Source organism: Mustelus asterias, chromosome 4, assembly GCF_964213995.1.
Source record: "Mustelus asterias chromosome 4, sMusAst1.hap1.1, whole genome shotgun sequence".
Lineage (NCBI taxonomy): Eukaryota > Metazoa > Chordata > Chondrichthyes > Carcharhiniformes > Triakidae > Mustelus > Mustelus asterias.
In genome coordinates, this window is record NC_135804.1 from 21,256,289 (window position 1) to 21,280,880 (window position 24,592).

Consider the following 24,592-nt stretch of genomic DNA (forward strand, 5'->3'; position numbering starts at 1 on the left):
CCAATCTATACCCCCCAAGTCTGCCAGCATCAGAAACCCCCAGGCCCCCAATGTGGTCACCTACAGGCCCTAACCCCCTATATTCCCCGCCACTGGCAGTATGAACCTGGCAGTGTTGGTTGGCACTGCAAGGGTGCCAAAGGGCTGTGCCTGCCATGTCCCTGACCACCTGGGGGCTATACTGGCCTCCAAGCCCCCGGTGTGGTCATCACATCTGGTCTCCATTTTTGGAGACTGGTAGTGATTCCCGTCAATGTTATATCACATCAATAAGTATGAATATAAGATGTTCCCAGAAGATACAGCTTTAAGTCAGGTTTGAATATTTAAATATATTTAAATAAATGGTAATCAAGTTTATGCTCTCGCTGGGCTTGAACCTGTTGACATTGCCGGCAAGGGGTGGGAAAGGTCTCATTCTGGGATCTCCCTGGTGCAAATTCCATTGTGGCCCTTTCGCGAGAGTTTCTGGCTATAACGGGATTCACACCTGTGTTGGATGAGGACGGAATATCGCCTCCACAATGGGCTGAAGGGCCTCCTTCTGTAACATTTCGTTGATACTATAAAGTCAGAAAAGAAACATTGGGATTTTTCAGGCTTAGCCTGAAGTTTTAGCAGACTTCAGGCTAAGCCAGTGGCGAATCACTTGATTCTGTTTTTATATAGGCAAACTGAGCTGGTTTTCATTTAGGGAAGGGATTTGTGGGTTGGCGCAATTAAAAATTTTTTGGATAGGATCTGATGGGTGTTTGAACAAAAATGTAGATATACGAATATTCGATGCATCAAACCATCCCCCTTCCCCAATTCGCTTAAGATTTGTTTTGGCAAACGGCAACCCCTGAGATTTAGCACAGTAACAAAGATACTTCTGGGAATTAGAGGAGGCACGAGAGGGAGATGTATTTACTACTTTTTCAATCATGCGGTACACACCCGTACCCAACAACAGATGTGTACACAGGCACACTTGCTTTGACATGCCAGAAGAGATATGCCTCAGCAGGCTATGATTCATGATAAAAATATGCAGGTTTTGGAGCCAGACCCTCAGACCACTGAAGGATTGAAGACTGGGAGAAAACTGAAACATTGCCTTTGTTAACCTTTTTATCAGATCCTTTATTTCCAATCATGCCACACATACAGTTACACTGGTTACTGCCAGCTGATTTTACAAATAGCACAAATATACATACAGCTTGGGATACACAAGGTACTGCTCTGAAGCACCTCTTACAGATGCACCATAGAAAACATCCTTTTCTGATGTATCAAAGCTTGGCATGATCCTACTCTGACCAAGACCACAAGAAACTACAAACGTAGCCCAGTCTATCACGCAAACCAGCCTCCCGTCCATTGACTCCGTCTACATTTGATTTGATTTGTTATTGTCACATGTATTAGTATACAGTGAAAAATATTGTTTCTTGTGCATTGTATAGACAGAGCATACCGTACATAGAGAAGGAAAGGAGAGAGTGTAGAATGTAGTGTTACGGTCATAGCTACATTGTAGAAAAAGATCAACTTAATACGAGATAGGTCCATTCAAAATTCTGATGGCAGCAGGGAAGAAGCTGTTTTTGAGTCGGTTGGTACGTGTCCTCAGACTTTAGTATCATTTTCCCGATGGAAGAAGGTGGAAGAGAGTATGTCTGGGATGCGTGGGGTCCTTGATTATGCTGGCTGCTTTTCTGGTGCAGTGGGGAAGTGTAGACAGAGCCAATGGGTGGGAGGCTGGTTTGCGTGATGGACTGGGCTTCGTTCACAGCCCTTTGTAGTTTTTTGCGGTCTTGGGCAGAGCAGGAGCCATACCAAGCTGGGATACAACCAGAAAGATTGCTTTCTATGGTGCATCTGTAAAGGTTGGTGAGAGTTGTAGAGGACATACCAAATTTCCTTAGCCTCCTGAGAAAGTAGAGGCGTTGATGGGTTTTCTTAATTATAGCGTTCGGATGGACGGACCAGGACAAGTTGTTGGTGATCTGGACACCTAGAAACATGAAGCTCTCGACCATTTCCACTTCATCCCTGTTGATGTGGACAGGGTCATGCCCTCCACTAAACTTCCTGAAACTGATGACTATCTCCATTGTTTTGTTGACATTAGAGAGATTATTGTCATCGCACCAGTTCACCAGATTCTCTATCTCTTTCCTGTACTCCGTCTCATCATTGTTTGAGATCGGACCCACTATGGTGGTGTCATCAGCAAACTTGAAAACTGAGTTGGAGGGGAATTTGGCCAGGCAGATATCGGTGTATAAGGAGTGTAGTAAGAGGCTGAGGACACAGCCTTGTGAAGCACCGGTGCTTCCTGCTGCCTAGGAAAAGCAGCCTACATAATCAAGGACCCCACGCACCGCGGACATACTCTCTTCCACCTTTTTAAAAAGTTTTATTTATTAATGTCACAAGTAGGCTTACATTAACACTGCAATGAAGTTACTGTGAAAATCCCCTAGTCGCCAAACTCCGGTGCCTGTTCGGGCACTGAGGGAGAATTTAGCATGGCCAATACACCTAACCAGCACATCTTTCGGACTGTGGGAGGGAACCGGAGGACCCGGAAGAAACCCATGCAGACACGAGGAGAACGTGCAGACTCCGCACAGACAGTGACTCAAGCCGGTAATCAAACCCAGGTCCCTGGTGCTGTGAGGCAGTAGTACTAACTACTGTGCCACCAGGCCTTCTTCCATTGGGACAAAGATACAAAAGTCTGAGGTCATGTACCAACCAACTCAAGAACAGCTTCTTCCCTGCTGCCATCAGACTTTTGAATGGACCGACCTTTTATTAACTTAATCTTTTCTACATCCTAGCTATGACTGTAACACTACATTCTGCACCCTCTCTTTTCCTTCTCCCCATGTACTCTATGAACAGTATGCTTTGTCTATATAGCGTGCAAGAAACAATACTTTTCATTGTATACTAATACGGGGTGGGGGGGGGAATGGTTTCCGGCCACGCTCACCCCAAGGCCAGAAATTCCTGACTGAGGTCAACGAACCTTTGTATGGTCTGTCCCCGCCCACTCCAATTCTCCCGGTGAGTGGGACAGCAAGATTCCGCCCTACATGTGACAGTGACAATCAAATCAAATCAAATTAAATTTGATGTCTTGAAATTGGCTGTCTTAATGGTCTCCTTCTGCACTGCAGGGATTCTATGATTTATTGAAACCATTTTATGTTGCATTATAAAGGAATTGTCATTTCATCCCTACAAACACTTTCCTAATCTGGACTCCTCGAATTTTGCTTCCATAGATTCCCTAAAGAATCACTGAAAGCTAACGTGCAGATACAGCAAGCAATTAAGAAGACAAATGGTATGTTGCCCTTTCTTACAATAGGATTTGGGTAAAGGAGTAAAGATACCTTGCTGTAAGCTTTGGTGAGACCAGACCTTAACTATTGTGTGCAGTTTTGTTCTCCCTACCTAAGGAAAGACATCCTAGCCATCGAGGGGGTGTAACAAAGGTTCACCAAACTGATTCCTGGGATGGAGGGATTGTCCTATGAGGAAAGGTTAAATAGATTGGGCCTTTATTCTCTGGAGTTTAGCAGAATGAGAGACGATCTCATTCAGACATGTTAAAATCTTACAGAGCTTAACAGGATAGATGCAGGAGGGATGTTCCCCCCTGGCTGGAGGCAAGGTCCAGACCAGGGGGCACAGGCTCAGAATAAGAGGCAAGGGCAATTAGGACTGATTTGAAGAGTTCTCAGTCTTGAACATACCCTGGTGCTGTGGAGTTTGTACATTCTCCCCATGCCTGCGTGGGTTTCCTCCAGGTGCTCCAGTTTCCTCCCACAGTCTAAAGATGTGCGGATTAGATTGATTGGCCATGCTAAATTGACCCTGGTGTCAGGGGATTAGCAGGGTAAATATGTGGGGTTATGGGGATAGAGCTGGGTGGGATTGTGGTCGGTGCAGATTCAATGGACCAAATGGTCTCCTTCTGGTGTTGAAGTAGAAAATTAGCCATGATCATACTGAATGGCAAAGTTGGCTTGAAGGGCTGAATGGCCTATTCCTGCTCCCATTTCATATATTCTTATGTTCAAAGGGACATAGAAACATAGAAAATAGGAGCAGGAGTGGGCCATTTGGCCCCTCGAGCCTGCTCCGCCATTCAATATGATCATGGTTGATCCTTCATTTCACTTTCTCTAATCAATCGATTGTGTGTGGGAAAAATGTGACAGATAGAGTTAAAGGGAGAGAATAAAGGAAAAAGACTTGTATTTATTGCGCGTTTTTCATGAGCACCAAGCATCTCAAAACACTTTAAAGCCAATTAAATACTTTTGAAGTGTAGTCATTGTTGTAATATAGGATTAAATTCACTATTTGTGGGAAGTTTGCTATTTGCAACATGATGATGGTCAGATAATTATTTTTTGTGATATTGATTGCTGGATAAATAATGGCTCTTCAAATAGTAAGAGTTTTAACAACACCAGGTTACTGTGTTACTCTTACTGTGTTTACCCCAGTCCAACGCCGGCATCTCCACATCATGACTATCTTCAAATAGTGACATGGAATATTTAACATCGAGCTGAGCAGGCAAAAGGGGCTTCAGTTTCACATCTCATCTGAAAAATAGCATCTCTGACAATGCAGCACTCAATTAGTGCTGCACTGGAGTGTTAGCCTTGATTTTTGTGATCAAGTCCTGGGATAGGATTTGAACCTGCAAACGTGAGAGGAATGCTTGGGTCCAAATACAGAAATTACTAAAACTTAGCAGGCAGGTACAGCGAATGAATGAAAAGGGCTAATGGATGTCAGCCTCAATGAGGTTGGAATACAGTAGGGTGGCAGTTACGTTGGAGGTCTGGTTTGACCCATTTGGCCACTGTGGCCAGTTCCAGGTACCACAGATGAGGAAGGATGTCATAGAGTCATAGAGGTTCACAGCATGGAAACAGGCCATTTCGGCCCAACCTGTCCACACCGCCAAGTTTTGCTATTCCCAATTGTCCACATTTGACCCATACCCCATAGAATCCCTACAGTGCAGAAGGGGACCATTTGGTCCATTGAATCTGCACCGACCACAATCCCACCCAGCTCTATCCCCATAACCCCACATATTTACCCTGCTAATCCCCTGACACCAGGGTCAATTTAGCATGGCCAATCAACCTAATCCGCACATCTTTAGACTGTGGGAGGAAACTGGAGCACCTGGAGGAAACCCACGCAGACATGGGGAGAATGTACAAACTCCACAGAGACAGTAACCCGAGGCTGGAATTGAACCCGGGTCCCTGGTGCTGTGAGGCAGCAGTGTTAACCACTGTGCCGCCCATAAATGTACTGGCCTTGGAAGGGTTGCAGTTCTAATTTAACATTGTGGTACTGGAACTAAAAGGATTCTATTATGAGGACTGATTTTAGAGACTAGACGGAGTATAGAAGAGTAAGGGAAGGATGTAACAAAGGTGTTTTCAGATGACTGAAACAGTTGATAGGGTAGATAGAAAGAAACCATTACTGGGAACAACATTTCTTTTAAAAATTAGAGCTAGGATCTTATGGGCTGATATCAGGAAGCCCTTCTTCATACAAAGGGTAATAGAAATTTTGAACGCTTCAACGAAAAGTTGTAGAAGTTAGCTCAATTGAAAATGTCAAAACTGAGATTAATAAGATCTATATTCAGTATGGATTTTAAGGGTTACAGAAGCAAGGCAGGTAGATTGAGTTAAGATATAATTTATACACAGCCACAAAGGAAACATGTTTGCAAAGGCGTGCAATACCATTATGCTAAGCTTCATTGTCACGCATGGACCAATGTCAGTTGAGGTTATACAATATTACAGAAGTTCCTTCCAGAGGAACATTTTATAACCCACAAGTGATACACAGAGAAAAGCAGAAGGTTTTGTGGCTTGGGCAACATATCTAATGGCCATGATTTGTTTGTGCTTCCACCACCAAACTCATTAAAAAGTAAAATAAACAGAACAACTCACTAGCTACAGTGGTTTCCAGGGAATGGCTGTGAGATAAAATGTTAAATAAGGCGACACAAAAATATATATTGGGCGGCACAGTGGTTAGCACTGCTGCTTCACAGCGCCAGGGACCTGGGTCGATTCCCAGCTTGGGTCACTGTCTGTGTGGAGTTTGCACATTCTCCCTGTGTCTCCGTGGGTTTCCTCCGGGTGCTCTGGTTTCCTCCCACAGTCCAAAGGTGTGCAGGTTAGGTCGATTGGCTATGCTAAATTGCCCCTTAGTGTCCTGGGATGCATAGGTTAGAGGGATTAGCGGGGTAGATATGTGGAGTCACGGGGATAGGGCCTGGGTGGGATTGTTGTCGGTGCAGACTTGATAGGCCGAATGACCTCCTTCTGCACTGTAAGGTTTCTACGATTTCTATGATATCATCCACTGAACCAGATTTTGTTTAAAAAATAAGTCAGGTTTTAGATTCTAGCTCATTCTAAGTAGGCATGTATCATATTAATAATGATAACGCTTTCTTATAATTAATGCTTTTGGTCATTTTTTAAAGTAACAAATTCAAAATTCAAAAAGAAAACTGGTTAAGTGGGCTGGCCAAATTGCAGTTCACGTTACCAAGCTTAAAATCATATAAAACTTCTGCAGAACAGATGTTATATCAATATAAACTACACGCGGGCTTATCGTCACTTTTAGACTATTGGTTAGATTGAATCCTATTACATTTTTCAAATGGCAAAATAAATATTTGAAGTTTTGAAGATGATTAGGGTTGCCTGCATTTATACATAATCTAGCTCAATTAGTCTGTCTGGGATTCAGGTATAAATAAGGAATAAGGGGCTGAAGTGTCTATGCTAAACTGTTTTATGTGAATGTTTTTTGATTACTCAGTCTTCTGTACATGATGTAGCGTGGCATGTTTACTCCAATGTTGATGGCATTTTGACAATCCAGCCCAATGCACTGTCTGCCTGCCTGTCACTTGCCATGTTTGCAATTATCAGGGGCACTACATGCTTTCATAGCCATCAGATCGGGTCAGCATCTTGCACTAATAAAGTGCTTTTTTTAGGTTTTAGGCCAGGACCCTCAGGTGAATCAAACTGTTAAGATAGTCTCAATTGTACTTTACTGTTAGCCTTTATGTACTTGCTCCTTATTGCAATTTGCAGCACAACGATTCTTTGAACATGAACTACAAATGCATGAATGGTATTTCAGATTCTTGCATGCACGGGAATATGTCTAAAATTGTTATGCATTAAGACAGCCCCCGCGCCAGCCTGGGCCAGGCCAATCTCACTCCAGAAGCAGGGAAGGGAAGTGTTTTTTCAGCGTAAATTAACTGTGAATAATCACTAGCTACAAGACGGACAGTATTTATTATTGAGCAAAATAGCATGACAACTGTAATGTTTCCAACCATTTTGGAAATGCGTTTAGTTTGACAGTAGACAAATAAATGTTTAAAGTTGCACAAGGCTATGTTTGGTAAAAGATTCATCAAAGCTATGGCGTAACTAATAGCTTTCAAATCCATAGCTGTAACCCTAGAACACATTTAGATTTACTTTAACTAGAAAACAGTTTGCTGAAAAAGCTTATAGTGTGATCGGGGTTTCGCAACAAAGGATTTGGAAGTTTCTTTTTGGTGCTATTTCTTCCAATTCTACATTCAATTTCAATTCACTGGCAGGTGTGAAATTTGTTTGTGAGAGGAGTCTTGGAATATATATATATTTCATAAACTGATTTGAAAGTGTGAGGATTCCATCTAGCAGCCTACAGTTGGTGGACAGAGTGACACAACAGCAAAAAGCACTGAGCATGAACTTCTGAGGGGATCTTGTGGAAATTTGTCCTCATAGCATCAGCTTTGAACTCAAATACCTTCGGTGGCCTTTTGAGAGAAGTGGCTGCCAAGGTATGGGGTGTGCTCAAAATATTCCAGAGTCCCTATTTCCACATATATGGTACCAGGATTACTTGGCTGACCACACACAGGTTAACATGTGTTTTGATTTGGCAACAGTCAATGACAGGCTTCTTGTATGTAGATTTGAAGAGATTGAGAGTGGCTTGAAAATCTGGTATGGGGTAGGGAGGCGGGCTGGGCAATGATGCTGCAGTCACCCGAGACCCAGCAGAAGATCAGATGTGCAAGTTCAGTCTGCTACAAACTATGGAGGCAAGTGCTTCTCAACAAGCATCCATGGAATCTGATCCCAATTTGTGATTTTAACCTCCCAATATGAGGAATCCAGGAAAGTGTGGAATAAATTTTAGTGCATGTGTAAATGTGGATCATAAAATGCATGGCAAAAACACTTCTAACCTTCAAGTCGACCTATAATTTCTTGCTGTCTTTTGAAGCCTTCGGGCAATTTGAGGAACATGTTGATATTTAGATGGTTGGGGTAAAATGGACTGCTTTCTTCAGAATCTGTTTCGTAACCTGCCATGCTTGTGTATCAGGAAGTAAACGTAAGTCGAGCTAATAAAGCAGAAGTGCAAATGAATCAAGTTCTACACTACTAAACCACAAAGACCAGAAAAAAACATCAAGATGCGCAAAAACTGGCCATGCTGCCTTCTGCACATGAAGTCTCCACTGTTTCCACTGGCAGGTGAAACTAGAACTAGGAGGCATGCCGTCAAAATAAGGGGGAGCAGATTTAGGATTGAGTTGAGGAGGAACTTCTTCACCCAAAGGGTTGTGAATCTGTGGAACTCCCTGCCCAGTGAAGCAGTTGAGGCTACCTCATTGAATGTTTTTAAGGTAAGGATAGTTAAATGTTTGAACAGTAAAGTAATTAAGGGCTATAGTGAGCAGGCGGGTAAGGGGAGCCGAGTCCACGAAAAGATCAGCCACGATCTTATTGAATGGTGGAGCAGGCTCGAGGGGCCAGATGGCCTACGCCTGCTCCTAGTTCTTACGTTAGTAAATGGTGATGGATTTGCCATGCAATGTTAACTTGTGAAGCAGTGATTAGCTGGTGAAAATGAGACATGACTTAAGCATCAAATAGGTTAAAGTGGGACAAAATTTCCTGTGGAGGCTACAGGACAAATTTCAGTACGACTACCCTCTCGAAGGTGAGTTGTGAAGAATAATTCAGGGAAAAATTTATAAAACAGACATTCTTGTCCAGAAAAACTGCACCTCAGGGATAAAGCTTTGCTGAAATTGCCCCCAATTGCACCAAAACCTGGAGACAAATATCATATTAGAATTATTTCTGGGATTAAAATAGCATCTTGTGGCTTTTGGTAATTAAATTATTACACAAACAACATCTTGTTATCATTGTGGCTTTGCGAGTTGCATTGGCAATGAAACAATATTTTTTGAAAAATAAATGCTGAAGAAGCTCTTGAGCTAAAATGTTAAAAGCAAAATAATTGCTTGACTAAATGTTTCCTCCTTCTGAAAAAATGATTAAAATTAACTGACCAAAGATTGAACTGAAACTTTAATTGAAGAGTGAGGGTGCAATTCAACCTAGGCAGTAGCGTAGAAGGGCAAGAGGGAATCAGCGGCCCATATATTGCAAAAGAAAATCAGGCCAAGTGTGGAGCAGGTTATCACCTTGTTTTTATTGCTGCTCAAGACAAATCTCACCCCAAAGAAGCTCGTCCAGAATATTTCTAAACTAAAACAGCAGGGATAAATTGTGTGATCGAAGTGGCAGCAACTGTTCAAAGTAGTACAGACACAGAATACATCTTCATCCATTGAATGTATTGTACCGAGTCACATTTCCCATGCTATGGAAAAATGCCTGGAAGCAGAGACCAAGCAACGTAAAGCAAATCACAAGTTAAATACAGAGGAGTTTACACTGCAGCTCTTAATATGTCAAAACAATCACACACTGGAATAGTGGACAGACAGCAGACTGAAGTGACATTTTGGCTATCTGATTGAGTGGCACCACCCACCACCGGCCCCCATTCAGGTTGGATTCCACAGGTATTCTAGTAATGTTAGATACAAACCGGAACAAAACCTGTATACGGTTTTCCTAGATAATTGAATTCCACAAAGAAAATGTAGTTCAATGAGATCTTGGAGTGTTGTGATTTTTCAAAATCATAGCACTAATTTAAAGAGATATTCAATCTGATTCGATTATAGGCAATATCGATTAGAATTACACTATGAAATATTATTTCTCTAAAGTAGTTTTAGTGTACAAATTTGTCATTATTGAAATGAAACTTAAAATTCAAAGAGGAAAAATGGAGAGTCGCATTTAAGGTGACAGCTCAGCGATCAAGAAAGCTCAAAGCCAGGATCTTTCCCTCACCATAACTTTATTTTTACTTTGCAAAAAATATGAAATCACAATAATCTATACATTCACTTTCTCTATTAATACATTCAGAAGATTACATTTAAACAATTGAATAAATATATAATTCAGGCAGAACATTAATGTTTCTTGCATTTTTACAGAAGAATCAACAACTTAATTTGTTTGTGAGCATAAGTTAGTAAATAAACTTAAATGTCCTTGAAATAACATTGGGGTTACATTCAACAAGTTACAGAAATTGTGGCAGTGTTGCCATAGAATTCCAGCAGTATAAAGTAAATTAGCCCGACCAGCACACCTTCCCTGTGAACGTGTGCAGGTTTTTCTCATCATTATTGTTAAGATCCATGAACGGCGCAGAAAGAAAGAAACTTTCTAACAACCGTGGGCTAAAAAAGACAGCACTTGGAACGAATGGATGCAGTTCCATTGATCCAACACCTTACTTTCTCAAACCTTTGTACAATATCATCATTGATTCAAAGACCCATTTAAAAATAGTGTTTCAAGTTTCGTCAGATTATCAAAAAAGATGCAGACCTTCCCTTTAAATGAAGCAGTAATGTTAAAGGTAATCTTCAAGCAGATTTCACATTATTAGCAGGTCATACAGAAACATCAGCAGAATTGTGAAAGAAAATCAATACCATCTTTTCTGGCTTCATTTTTGTGGTTAAATCAGATCAGATGTAGATCAAAAAGATTATGGGCTTTCACTTCAAAATTCACAGTAATTTCACAATCTATACACACTTATTCCTTCCAAATATAAATATTATACAAGGGTCTAAAATGTAACTATTTTTTATAAAAATTTCTTTCTAACTTACATAGCCACCTTGAGTGACTAACATGATACAATTTCCACCTAACATCAACCTCCATGAGACTTAGACCAATTTTATTCTAGATCCCCGCAAGGCACTTCAGTCTTTTCTCACTTACTGCCCCTCTCAATAACCCCAGCTTAAAAGATTTTAGTATTACTGAAACTTCATTTTATATATACAAGTGTTTCATACATTCAAAAATATCAACCTCACATCACCCATTCAATTCTACCTAGCATTCAGAAAGGATAATTGTTTCAAAATGCACAATCATAAATGAAACATTAATATGTCGGCAAATGCATGAGATAATTCAACTCAAATAACCAAGACCAGTTCATAAAACAAAGTTGTGTACACTCTACAGAATACTAAAAGATAACTCAGTGCACAACAATGCCTCAAGTGGGACTGGAGTAGAAGTAGGGTGCTGGACTGCTCTTCCGAGGAATGCCATTGAATATTTTACCCGAGTTACTCTGCTGAAAATTCTTTTCCTGACATCTTGTTGCAAGATGTCTGGATTGAAAAGGGAGTCAAAAGTATAGGAGTTAGATCAGAGAGTTGAGGCGACAATCAGATCGGCTTTGATCCTATCAAACTGCAGAGCCAACTTGAGGGGCCTACTCCTCCGCCTAATTCATATGCTTGTGTTTATGAAACTAAGATTGACGTGAATTACTCAGCGACACTTTGTTTTGGTGTCAGTTTTCCCATCTCAGAGTAGAAGGATGAAGGGTTCAAGTCCTCAACAGCCTGCTGAATTGAGACTCAAGCATGGTCTTCAAATACTGGTCGATGTCCAGCAAGGTACTCACATCCCAACACAGTGAACACTGGCTCAGTGGTAGCATTCTCAGCAGGGTCTAAAGGGTTGGGCTCTGGTCCCCCAGACTGCCCCAGTGAGTTAAGACTGGAGCATCAGACCTATATACCGGAAGACATGCAGTAGGGTCTGCTGGGTGAAAGTGCTCAAACCCCATTTAAAGGTAGGCAAGGCTCCTTAGCTTTGGTTGCAGAACACATAGAAGAAAGTAATTTGAAGATAAAAACTATGAAGGAGACAATGAGAAATCACCTCAACTATCCTCCCTTACTAAGTGGCTCAAAAATCTTATGTGCAAGTCTTGATTTAGAACCAGTCCTGGGGAAGAGCATAACAGATGGATGGACTTCGCTGTACCAATCAATAAATTATAGAATTGTAAAGTTTTATAGCAACAATTAAATCTAGTGGGATTCAGAAGACAGGCAGTAGCATTCAGTTCCAAATGTCAGTTGAGTTTAATGTTTTTTTAAATTACCACAAAAAAGGTCTCTGATGCCTGATGAAATCATTTAATCATTTCAATTCTTTTAAAATTCATTCTTAGAGCTATATCAGGACAATAGTCATTTATCAAATTATTGGCAGCACATCAACAGATTCCTTAAAGTGGCCATAATGTCTAGAACTTTTCATGGTAAATTCTTTATGTATTCACATTCTATTGCTTTGTTTCCTTGCAACTTTATCAGTAAATCATTAAAATGCCATTTCTAATATTTGAAATGTGCACGATATATTTATAAATTAGTCCACATTTGACTGAAGATCACAACAAACCGCAACTCAGTGCTTAAACAGTCCTTCTAATTGACAACTGAGGATCTTGAGTTACAAGTTGCAATCTTGCACAAATGACAATAAATGGAAAGTATTCCTTCCACTGAGATTTTTTTGAAAAATATGTTCAAAGAGGTTAAAGGAAAGTTAAGATGATGTTCTCTTTTCAACTTGCTTTCACGAACTTCACTACATTTTGCACAAGCTAATTTGTTACGGATTCCTGTCGAAGCATTTCAATTTCAGAGAAATCATGTCAATTTTTTCTCTTCCAAACTGAGGGATATTGCTAACACTGAGGGAGATTGCAACATAACACAAGATGACATTAGAAGGCTTACAGACTGGTCAGTTGAATGGCAAATGGACTTTAGGTAAATGTGAGGTATGCATTTTGGAGGGATGGGTCAGGGGAGGGGAGGAGAGAATGAAAACATCACCCGCACCTTAGAAAATAAGAAACTGAATTGAGTAGAAGAGCAAACAGATACAAGGCTAACAAATAATTACAAGCAAAATCTCAGGTCAGCAAAGCAATGAAAAATGATAAAAGGCACTGAGATTTATTTCTAGGGGTTTAAAAGTAGCAAAGTTATGTCAAACTTGTACAGCGTCCTGGTCAGGCCGCACTGGTCTGGACTTCATACTATAAAAAGGATGTAAACATGCTGGCAAATGTGCAGAAAAGACTGACAGAATAGTGCCAGAACTGCACAATTACGTCCATCAGGAAAGATGTGTGGGAGGAGAAGATGAACGAATGGAAGGTGACTTGTACAGAACATAAATGCAAGCACAGACTGGTTGGGCCAAATGGCTTCTCCCTGTGCTGTACATTCTATGCAATTTTATGTAATCTCTCCACTCCTGCTACTGAGATGTCATGTATTATTGGAGAGAGAATGAGTCTGGATGACCCTTTGTCAGAGCTGATGAATGGTCACCCAGACTCAAAACATTAGCTCTAATGCTCTCTCCACAGATGCTGTCAGACCTGCTGAGATTTTCTGTTTTTGTTTCAGAATCCAGCATCCGCAGTAATGTGCTTTAGTCACCTATTATTAGCGGACAATTTAATAGATAGCCAGGCTTAAAGGCCGGTTTGCAAAACTTAAATTAGCAGGTAACTTTTGCAACTGCGTTCTTCTTTCACAGAAAGCTGACACAGTTTGGAAAATATATTATTTCAATTTCATAGTAAAACCAACTTGCATGTTATGGAATCCAAATAATCTACCTCTGTTTCAGGTTCGATGATGTACTTAGTGATTCAAAGCAAAGAAAATTTTGATTCAAGACTGATTTTTCTCTGGTCTTTACGATCCCTAGTAACAAATAGTCATAAAACATACATCATATCCAACATACCAAAATCAATTACAAGGAGCCTTTTCCACAGTGACTTCATTACAGTGCTAATGTTAGCCTACTTGTGACTAATAAATAAACTTTAAACTTTTACACAGTCCAATCAGCAAAAAAATGTTGTTTGGGTAAATATTGCTGAATCTGGATGCGCGATGATGATGAGGTGTCAGGGGCATTGTTAAAAGTAGTTACTCCTGTATTTACCCAAACACTGCTTGGTTTTAATGAAAAAAAAGCAGGCTGCCTTACCTTTATGGATCTAATAAAGAATTATGTGAAACTCTTCCTTTCTCCTTTTCAAAGGCTAAAAGACTTATTTTATTTTGATTCCCCTGAAAGTCTTTTGGGAAAATGGTCAGTGATTGACTGGTGCTCCAAGCAATCCATTATGCTATTTAAATAAGGCAAATCAATAGCATCACCACAGCACAAACATGTGTGATATCATAGCTGACAACCGCCTAACAACTTCTAGAGGATTCACAGCAAAGCCTCTTTAGCAGGTTCTGGGTTCTAAGTGGGGGCTGCTTAACTCTTGGCGCGTCTAGGCACGGTAGTACAGTGGTTAGCACTGCTGCTTCACAGCTCCAGGGACCTGGGTTCGATTCACGGCTTGGGTCACTGTCTGTGTGGAGTTTGCACATTCTCTGCGTGTCTGCGTGGGTTTCCTCCGGGTGCTCCGGTTTCCTCCCACAGTCCAAAGATGTGCGGGTTAGGTTGATTGGCCATGCTAAAAAATTGCCCTTAATGTCCTGGGATGCGTAGGTTAGAGGGATTAGTGGGTAAATATGTAAGGATATGGGGGTAGGGCCTGGGTGGGATTGTGGTCGGTGCAGACCCGATGGGCCGAATGGCCTCTTTCTGTGCTGTAGGGTTTCTAAGAATTTAAAGTTTTAAGTTTAAGTTTATTTATTAGTGTCACAAGTAGGCTTACATTAACACTGCAATTAAGTTACTGTGCAAATCCTCTAGTCGCCACACTCCGGCGCCTGTTCGCGCACACTGAGGGAGAATTTAGCATGGCCAATGCACCGAACCAGCACGTCTTTCGGACTGTGGGAGGAAACCGGAGCACCCGGAGGAAACCCACGTACACGCAGAGAGAATGTACAGACTCCGCACAGATAGTGACCCAAGCTGGGAATTGAACTTGGGTCCCTGGTACTGTGAGGCAGCAGTGCTAACCACTGTGCCACCATGCACCCATTTTAGACATGACATTGGACACATGCATCAGGTTGATTTTTGACAATTACTTCTTGAAATGTTTATACAAATATATAAAATAAAGTGCAACAGAAAGACATAAAAAATATTTAGAAGTCATTGAGAACATAAGGTAGGCATTATTCATAGGAACAACATCAGAAATCTTTATGATCTTGGTAAATGTCTTCCTTTTTCTTAGGCATGCGTGCACTCAAGGTTTGGCAAAGCAGCATCAGAAGGCAGAGTGTTAGAATTCTGATACACAGTTCCTATTAAGAGTGTTACATCTTCCCATTTTAAATAACTACGACAACATAGAAAATAAACCAATCTGCTAACTTAGGACTTAATATACTATTTAAAAAAACACCTTCTAAACAAATAGTTTAAATACATTACAATATCTAACCAAAGAACAAAACCAATACCACAGAGAATTCAATGGCTGCACTGGTGCAGAATGGGGGTTTGGTCTTCTCTAACACGACTGCCCACCAGTGTGCAGCAGTATTCTCCAACATTGTTCTCCAACATTAATACACAATATTGAGTTTTCTTCCTTCCCCTCTGTGCAGTTTTACATTATTACCCTCAAGCAATCAAAATATCGTGCTCTGACGAAGCGCCATCCAGACTCAAAACATTGGCTCTATTCTCTCTCCTGCTGACAGACCGCTCAGAATTTCCAGCATTTTCTGTTTGCTTTTCTGCATCCGTAGCAGTTTGCTTTCATAATAAGAGTATTTAGTTCCAACAATCTCATAGACAAAACATTCTTTTTTAGTGAGATTATTGTGTGCAACGCCAAAACGATTGACCCAAATAATGTAATGCTTTAACTTATTTTATATATTCATGAACAAACTGTGCCTTGAATCCAGTGGATTAAATATAAAAATAAACCATTACTAAGTTGTAACAAGAAAGAATTCTTGAAGATGCATAGTGAATGTAAACTATAGGATTCATCCTTTGGATAAAGATTCCACGTATGTCAGAGCACTCTGCATAGACGTCAGACAGTAGCCTTCTTCACCAATCAAATACCTAAAGAAAGAAAAATTGGCATTAGTTATTCTTTATGATCATATAGTTGAAAGCTGCATGAAATCAGTAGAATTTTCCAGGGAGAAGGCCAGGTTTGCTTTAAACCAAGATCCTTTCAAGTTTTCATTGTTCAGTTGTTGCAACAGGACGAGAAAGAAAATGACACACCCAAGTGTGCATGCCATTTTCCCAGTGACTGAATATTACAGTTTCGACAGTACAGAGGGATATTAAAAAAGATAATTTAAAAGATTTTAAAATAAGTCAATGGAGCAAAGATAAATGAGTGATTAAAATACAGGAGTTTCCAAACCACAACTGTGGACTTTAACTGATCCCTGAGAGTGACCTTTGCATTGAAAGCAACTAAGTTCAATACGCACTTATATTTCTGACTTACTGGTTTGAAGTTCGTGAGCTTAAAGATATTTAAAACAAATCATTAGATGCTAAATAAGAACACCGGAATATATTGGTAATCACAGTTTGAGATATATTCAAACTTAATGGGATTATTGATTTAAACTTAGTATGCAGTCCATGAGAGGTCACAGTATGCACTCAAGTGAACTACAAAGATGAGAAAAACCTGGATACTCAATTGTTAATATAAACAACAACATTCTATTTGCTTTGAGAAATGTATGGTATAGTGAGCTTTTACTTCAGCTGTAATTAAATAGGAAGCTCAGTTGGAACCAGGGAACACTATGAAAAGATCTATCTTCATCAGTCTGCAGAAGCTATGTTTTTCCTCCCAAAACTGACAGCGATTAAAATACTGGCTGTGTTTCAAGAACCCAGTCGCTGTAGGATATGGACTCAAGTGGCAGACAGCTCCTCGGGGCAAACTGTGACCTACATTATGTGGTGACTGTTAAATTTTAGGAAATTACAAGCGAGCATAGGAGCATTTCATCGGAAAGCAACAATGAAAAGTCCTTACGAGAAACTTTACAGAATGCTTTTTCAGATGCTGAACACAACCCGGTATTTAGCTGCAGATTTTTTTCTGGAAAAAGTTCAGGGAAGGTAATCAGGCCAGCATTAATTTTTATTATACGGCAGAATAATGTTTCTTTTTGGTAAGGTACATTGCGGTTTAACCTCAAATACAAGTAAGACATTCATCAAGATTAATTATCTTCAGCATCAGACAATGGGATCAATTTTCTTCTACCAAATATATTTTACACAAACACAGACTTGATGAAGTTGCACAAACATTTATGATCATTAATAGACAATCATGTTGTAAAACATAATCATTTATTTTGTTGGTTATTAATTTGTTCTAATTGATTTGGCCAGCTATTTAAATCATGTCATGATTTTGGTTCTCATATGGTGAAGTAGACTTTGAGTAACCTGGCTCCTGCGTGAAGCTAAATCAGTATTTTAGGATTCCCCATTCAGCTGTCACTGTTTTTTTTAAGTTTAAGTTTATTTATTAGTGTCACAAGTATTCTTACATTAACGCTGCAATGAAGTTACTGTGAAAATCCCCTCGTCGCCACACTCCGGTGGCTGTTCGGGTACACTGAGTGAGAATTTAGCATGGCCAACGTACTTAACCAGCACGTTTTTCAGACTGTGAGAGGAAACTGGAGCACCTGGAGGAAACCCACACAGACACGGCACAGACAGTGACCAAAGCCAGTAATCGAACTCAGGTCCCTGGCGCTGTGAAGCAGCTAACCACTGTGCCACTCACCATGTACCAACACCATTATTTGAGTGTAAAAGTGAGAAAATGATTTTTAAAAAGTGTGCAATTGCTCATAAATTTCGACCATATACTCCTCAACGTTAATTAGTTAAAACAATGAAAATATTACACCTGTACCTCAAGTTTCCACCGCCCATGAGGAAAGAATGAATGAAGCACCAAGCAGTACAAATGTTACCATACTCCGCAGGCTCAGGAGTTATATATATAATATATATATTTATATTATATTTCTGAACATCTTCAACAGCTTAATTTTCATTCAATATATAAAGCATCCCCTCTTTCGCTGAACTACCAGTCCACTTTACCTGCTGAGGGTTAAAATCTACAATCTTCTTGATGTCTTCATACCCCACACTACTATCCCTTTGCACTCAGAGAGATCACCGATCACTGTTTAGCTCTGCATCTCCCCCCAGAATGCCCATTAACTAGTGAACAAGCATTTGCCACCTATAATCTTATTACAGCAACTTGCCCAAGCTCCTTCGGCAGCACCTTCCAAACCTGTGCCCTTTACCACTTGGTAGGCAGCAGGCACATGGGAACCTCACCATCTGCAGATTCCCCTCCAAACAACGCACCATCCTGAGTTGGAATTATATCGCCGTTCCTTTTTGGTTGCTGGGTCAAAACCCTAGAACTCCTTCCGTAACTACACCAGGTGCAGCAGTTCAAGAAGGATGCTCACCACTATCTTCTCAAGGCAATCAATTTGGGATGGGCAATAAATGTTCCCTTTGCCAATGTCGCCTACATCTCAAGGACAAACAAATTGAAAACAGGCCATTCAGCCACAACCAGCCCATGCTGGCATTAATGTTCCACTTGAGCCTTTCCTTGTTGTTCTTTATCTAACTCGATCAGAGTAGACTGTGCTGACTACCTTTCGGCAGTGATACTTTAGCCTTCCTGAAGTCTTTTCACCTGACTGTACCTGAAAACATGGTGATGGAGGGACCATTATTATTATCAAGTTACACTTTGATCTTTCCCCGGTTTCTTCACCGTATCTCATCACGTTCCACCTCTCTGCTCTCTCCTTTAAAATCCTTGTTGTGTCCTGCCCCCAGCCTCATTCTGTGTTTCCTGCAGTATATCCTCCCTCATTAGCTTTAGCTCCTATTCAACGGAATTGGACTTCCAATTTCAATCCTGTCAACCACAATGATTCACCTCTGCAACAGGACCCACTTCCGAGCCACCTCAGCACATTTAACATGCTTCTGTCACTTCTACACAGTAAGCACACTGTTCTATTGCTCCCCCGCCTTAATGTTCAGCTCATCTAAGTCTTTGCTGCCGATATCCTATTTTGCACTACGTCCACTTGCCCAGAGCTACTGAGCTTTATTGAGTTACATTGGCCTTTCGTTTGCTCACATTCAGTATTTAAATTCTTCCCTGACCTCACACCTCCCCACTATCTCTGTAAACTTCTCAAGCTCTTAACTCCCATTGCACACTCTGTCCTTAATACTCTGGTGAGTTCTGCATACATCTCGTCAACCCTGACATGCCAGCTGCCTATCTTCCTTAAATCACAACTTTGTGGCCAATTCTTTGCTCACTATCCTAACATTACCATCAGCTTTTCTTTATGCCTCTATGTTTGCCATTCGATAACTTTTCTTTGTTAAATAAGATACATAGATGCCAACTGCTGCTGCTGTTATTGCTGAGAATATTAGAAAGGCTTCTCAGCCTTTGTTTAAACAAATGATGCTGCATTTATATTTTCAGAATGAAAAGGGAAAGAGAATTATACAAAAAGAAAATAAAAATGTTAAACAAAGGAACAAAACCATTTTTTGAATTACTTGTCTGACAAGAATAAAATAAATCTTGCAGAAGTGTTTAGTTGGAGATTACAAATTAGACAGATTACCACATGAAATAAAACACGATAAAAAACAAGTCAACTCACAAAAATACATACTAAATGCCTGAAAGGCAGGCAACAGCTTTATGTCGGACACCTGGGAATTTTCTGAGTGTTTTCCCCACATGTAGCATCTTTTTTCACTCTCTCTCTCTCTCTCTTTCATCCAACAAGGTACAAAATTCACTGGTTGGAAAAATCACTGGCCCAACTCTATATCCTAGCACATTGCAGCAAAGTGGTGAGTAATCCTTTTAAAATCAAAGTTCAATCTTTCTTTTTAAAAATCTTTACATCATATTCTGGAGGTCGCCTTTAAACTAAAAGAAAAGTTAAGACCTGTAAAAATCTATATTTTGGATTAATCATATTGGATTATTCCTAGCTAAATGTCTAAATTTTCTTCCGAGGGACGCCTTGTGTATTTATAATGATTTTCAATTATCTACAAATAAGTTCCCAGCAAAAGGATTTGACTGCACAGCGGTTTTGCACTTTGGTAGAGCGTAATTACTCAAGGCCCCTGCTAAGCAGAGTGCTTGCAACAAAGGCATAACAATATGCGAGAAATTGGGATCGGCCAGTTGTCGTCATAAAGTAAAACAAATGAATTCATGCACATTCAGAATAGAACAGTTAAAGAGGAAAGGGAAATTATGAATGACTCCCATGTTAATTGCCCAATCTGTTCGAACTTTGGTTCCACACGTGTATAATATGTATTCAACCATGTCTCAAATAGAACACAAAATGGTGAATTTAAAAACAAGGAAAACCATTAAGAAAAAATTAAATCCATACTAAAACAAACACAACCAAAAGGATAAACATGACCTCTTGGAACAAGTGGCATGTCCAGAAGAATCAACATTTCTCCCTTTTGAAAGGTGAATGCACTGCAGATGTGCTAACAGTTGACAGTCAGGGACCTTCTAACCAACATCATGACAAACGTGGCTTGTAAACACTGGAAACTTTAATATTGCGTGATCTTATGAAATAATTAGTTCAAGATCCAAGGTCTTATTTTACTTTTTGCCAAGTGCTGTCAATTGATTTTTATTTTTAATTGCAATTTTGTTTTGCTCATTTTCTTCATAGTTGTTTGGCACATGCACCAGTATAGAAGGGAGTGGAAGGACCAAATTCCGTGAGAGACAACAGTGATTGAGAAAATTATGTGGTTCAGTGGTTAAGTAGCCTGAAGGCTTAATTTTATTTTAGTTATTTTAGTTTAGATATGGTGTGATGTGCCAACAAAAAAATGATTCTGCTGCCCAAAGTCTATATAATTAGGGAAGAAACAGAAATTATAGCAATTAAATATTGAAAATTTCAACACATTTTCTTTGTTTATCATATTGTTGTTAGAAAAAAAAAGGGTAATAGTTACTAATCTACCTCCTTAGGAGAAATTTATTTTATTTATTCATGGGACATGGGTATCGCTAACTGGCCAGCATTTATTGCCCATCCCTAGTTGCCCAAGAGCAGTTGAATGTCAACCACATGCTGTGGCTCTGGAGACACATGTAGACCAGACCAGGAAAGGACAGCAGATTTCCGTCCCTAAAGGACATTACTGAACCAGATGTTTGTTTCTGACAATTGACAATGGTTTCATGGTCATCAGTAGATTCTTAATTCCAGATATTTTTATTAATTTCAAATTCCACCATCTGCCATGGCAGGATTTGAACCCAGGTCCCCAGAACATTAGCTAAGTTTCTGGGTTAATAGTCTAGCGATAATATCACTAGGTCATCGCCTCCTATAATTACCTCAAGATAACTTTTGTTTAGTATTTCATGGGCCATTTCTTGGAGCTATTTTAGCTCCTCAGTACAGGTTAGCACCGTGGTGCTGGTTACATCTCAGTGCTGCCCTGGCACTAATAGTGCAGTGAAAAAAGAGCACAAATTTCACCCCAACAGTGTCCTTGGGATACGTTAAGAAGCCTCTCAGCTTACTTAGAATCCTCTGCTTTACGAGTTGTTCACTTCAATTTAAGCATCAACTCATCTAAGAAATTACAGACCTGCCATGGAAGAGACTGGGACAATTAAAAAATAAAGTTAAAGTTTATTTATTAGTCACAAGTGCATTACATTGACACTGCAATGAAGTTACTGTGAAAATACTCTAGTCGCCACACTCCGGCGTCTGTTCAGGTGCACTGAGGGAGAATTTAGCATGGCCAATGCACCTAATCATATTTGTAATTGTACTGTTTTACTGTTCATCTGAACCTAATCTTTGCATGTGTGACAATGTGCGAGTCAAGTGAGTGAGATATCACATTTTAAATCTCTGGGGCAAGTGATAAGTGCGTGATAATAAAAAAAATTCTTTAGTTTTACAAACTCTCAAAGAGTTTGCTGCTGGGATTATTTAAATTAGGACAATCATTCTGAGTGTAAGAAACACGTTATGTGTACACATTCTGATCATGGGCAATTAAAAGGAACACACCAGTTCTGTCAGTGACAAAATTCAGTTTAAAGTCTATCTAACTCATCTTTAAATTCCTTCATAGCCTTGCTGCATTGCATCTTTCCAGTCTCTCCCTATATAATCTGCCTCGGTATTCTATTCTCCCACCTCTGAATTTTTGTGCACCACCCTCCATTGGAGACAGAGCCTTCAGCCACCTGGATCCATGAAATCTATTTCTTAGATTATATGGAATTCCTTTCCATAATCTTTCCACTTCTTTGATTAATGATTATTCAGTTTATATAACTTCTCCCCTCCTGACACGGTGTGCACTTTTTTGTTTTCCATGATGTCGGAATGTTATTTGCACCAAAATACACTATGAACGCAAATTTCAATTGCAATAAAGCACCAATCAAATCCATTGGAGTGGGAGTAAACGTAAAATCATCACCATTTTGTAAAATATTCATTCCATTATTAGAGATAAAAATCAACCCTTCTGGAACTGTAAAGGGTAGCCTGCTCTACAGGGCAATGCATTTTATGGGAACTCTGCTCAGATAATTTCTTCGGACAGAATTCAAGTTTTTATCAACTCTACTTAATGAATACTTGCTGTTTCCCACAACACATTTGCGTTAGATGACCCTGGGCCACACAATCATTTTCACTGCTGCACATTGCATTTAAAAAACATTGATCCAATATTTCAGTTGTAAAGTCTGTGGCTGTAAAAGTATGTGATTATTGTAGCATTAATAATGTAATAATTCTCATTTATCAGTTATCTGCAAAATTCCATCAGGGTCAAGAAATTTAGACTGTCCAATGGTATATACAATGTAGCTTCAGAAATAAATGCAACTTAAATAAAATGACCCAGGGCCACATTTCTGCATTCTCATCCTGAGCCAGATTTTTGTTTAAAAACATTACTGACACAGTAGCATTACGTTAAGCATTTGCGCCTAATATGCTGGAAATTCTTTGCCCATTTTTACATAGAAAGCTTTTGGAAGGTTATGTTTAAGAGTTGCATTGAACAGAAAGCACATTCAAGGAGTTTTATATTTTAAAAAAAAGTAAATGCAAATGAGTAAAGATAATGAAGGGGCTGGATAGGGTAGAGGTGGAGAGATTCTTTCCACTTAGAAGGGAAACCAGAACTAGAGGGCACAGCCTCAAAATAAGGGGGGGCCGGTTCAGAACAGAGTTGAGGGGGAACTTCTTCTCTCAGAGGGTAGTGAATCTCTGGAATTCTCTGCCCATTGAAGTGGTGGAGGCTTCCTCGTTGAATATGTTTAAATCACGGGTAGATAGTTTTCTGATCGATAAGGGAATTAGGGGATATGGGGAGCAGGCGGGTAAGTGGAACTGATTCGCTTCAGATCAGCTATGATCTTGTTGAATGGCGGGGCAGGCTCGAAGGGCCAGATGGCCTACTCCTGCTCCTATTTCTTATGTTCTTATGAGTAAGACTTTGATCTGTTTCTCCAAATTTTGTAAATAATAAGCAATAAGTAATCAATAAGCAACCACACTCACTACGTTGGGGAAGTCCCAATTCTTGGACATTTGGCAGGGCTGGTCTGTGTTAAGCTTTTTTTTAAGACAACACTGGGGATATAAAAAGGGGAGATAATCAGCCAGTATGATTTTTTAAGCAAAAATCTGGGTCAGAAAGAAATGCAGAAATGTGACCCTGAGTCATGATATTTAAAGCAAAATAATCTAGGAAGAGGACTGTAACATATTGTAAGTAGGCCGGAGTAACAGAATTTTAGTGTGACTCGACCATTTATAAACTATTTTCATACTATATTCACTGTACTAAGCCAGCAAGATCAAGTCGCTATTATGTACTGACACTGAGCTAAAGAAGCCACTTTGTGTGCTCTGTAGTTTATAAACTCTCAGTAAGAACTACAGTGTAGTTTTCAGCCAACCAGTAACAATTCTTGAACAAGTATTATATCTTGATTAAGTTACAATTGAAGAATTAGCAATTAAGTAGGTATTAAGGTTGGGTTATATTCAAATGTTTGCAAGTTAAAAAGTACCAGTTTGTTGCTGTAAGTTTCTGCGTTGGATGAGCATCGATTCAGATATTGTGGGCAGAATCTTCCATTCTGGAGCCCAAGTCCAGTGGCAGGAATG

At 39.9% G+C, this 24,592-nt stretch overlaps 1 protein-coding gene across 2 annotated transcripts in view; it reads right to left on the minus strand.

Annotated features, from left to right (window-relative positions):
- Nucleotides 1-10,312: 10,312 nt before the first annotated feature.
- vps9d1 (VPS9 domain containing 1) overlaps nucleotides 10,313-24,592 on the minus strand; it is a 96,741-nt gene continuing 82,461 nt past the window's right edge. For both annotated transcript variants that reach the window (XR_013497600.1, XM_078210646.1), the window contains one exon: nucleotides 10,313-16,382. Coding sequence is in view for 1 of the 2 variants with exons in the window: in XM_078210646.1 (XP_078066772.1) it covers nucleotides 16,301-16,382 (82 nt within the window). In the remaining variant the exon portion in view is untranslated. The remainder of the gene's footprint in view (nucleotides 16,383-24,592) is intronic.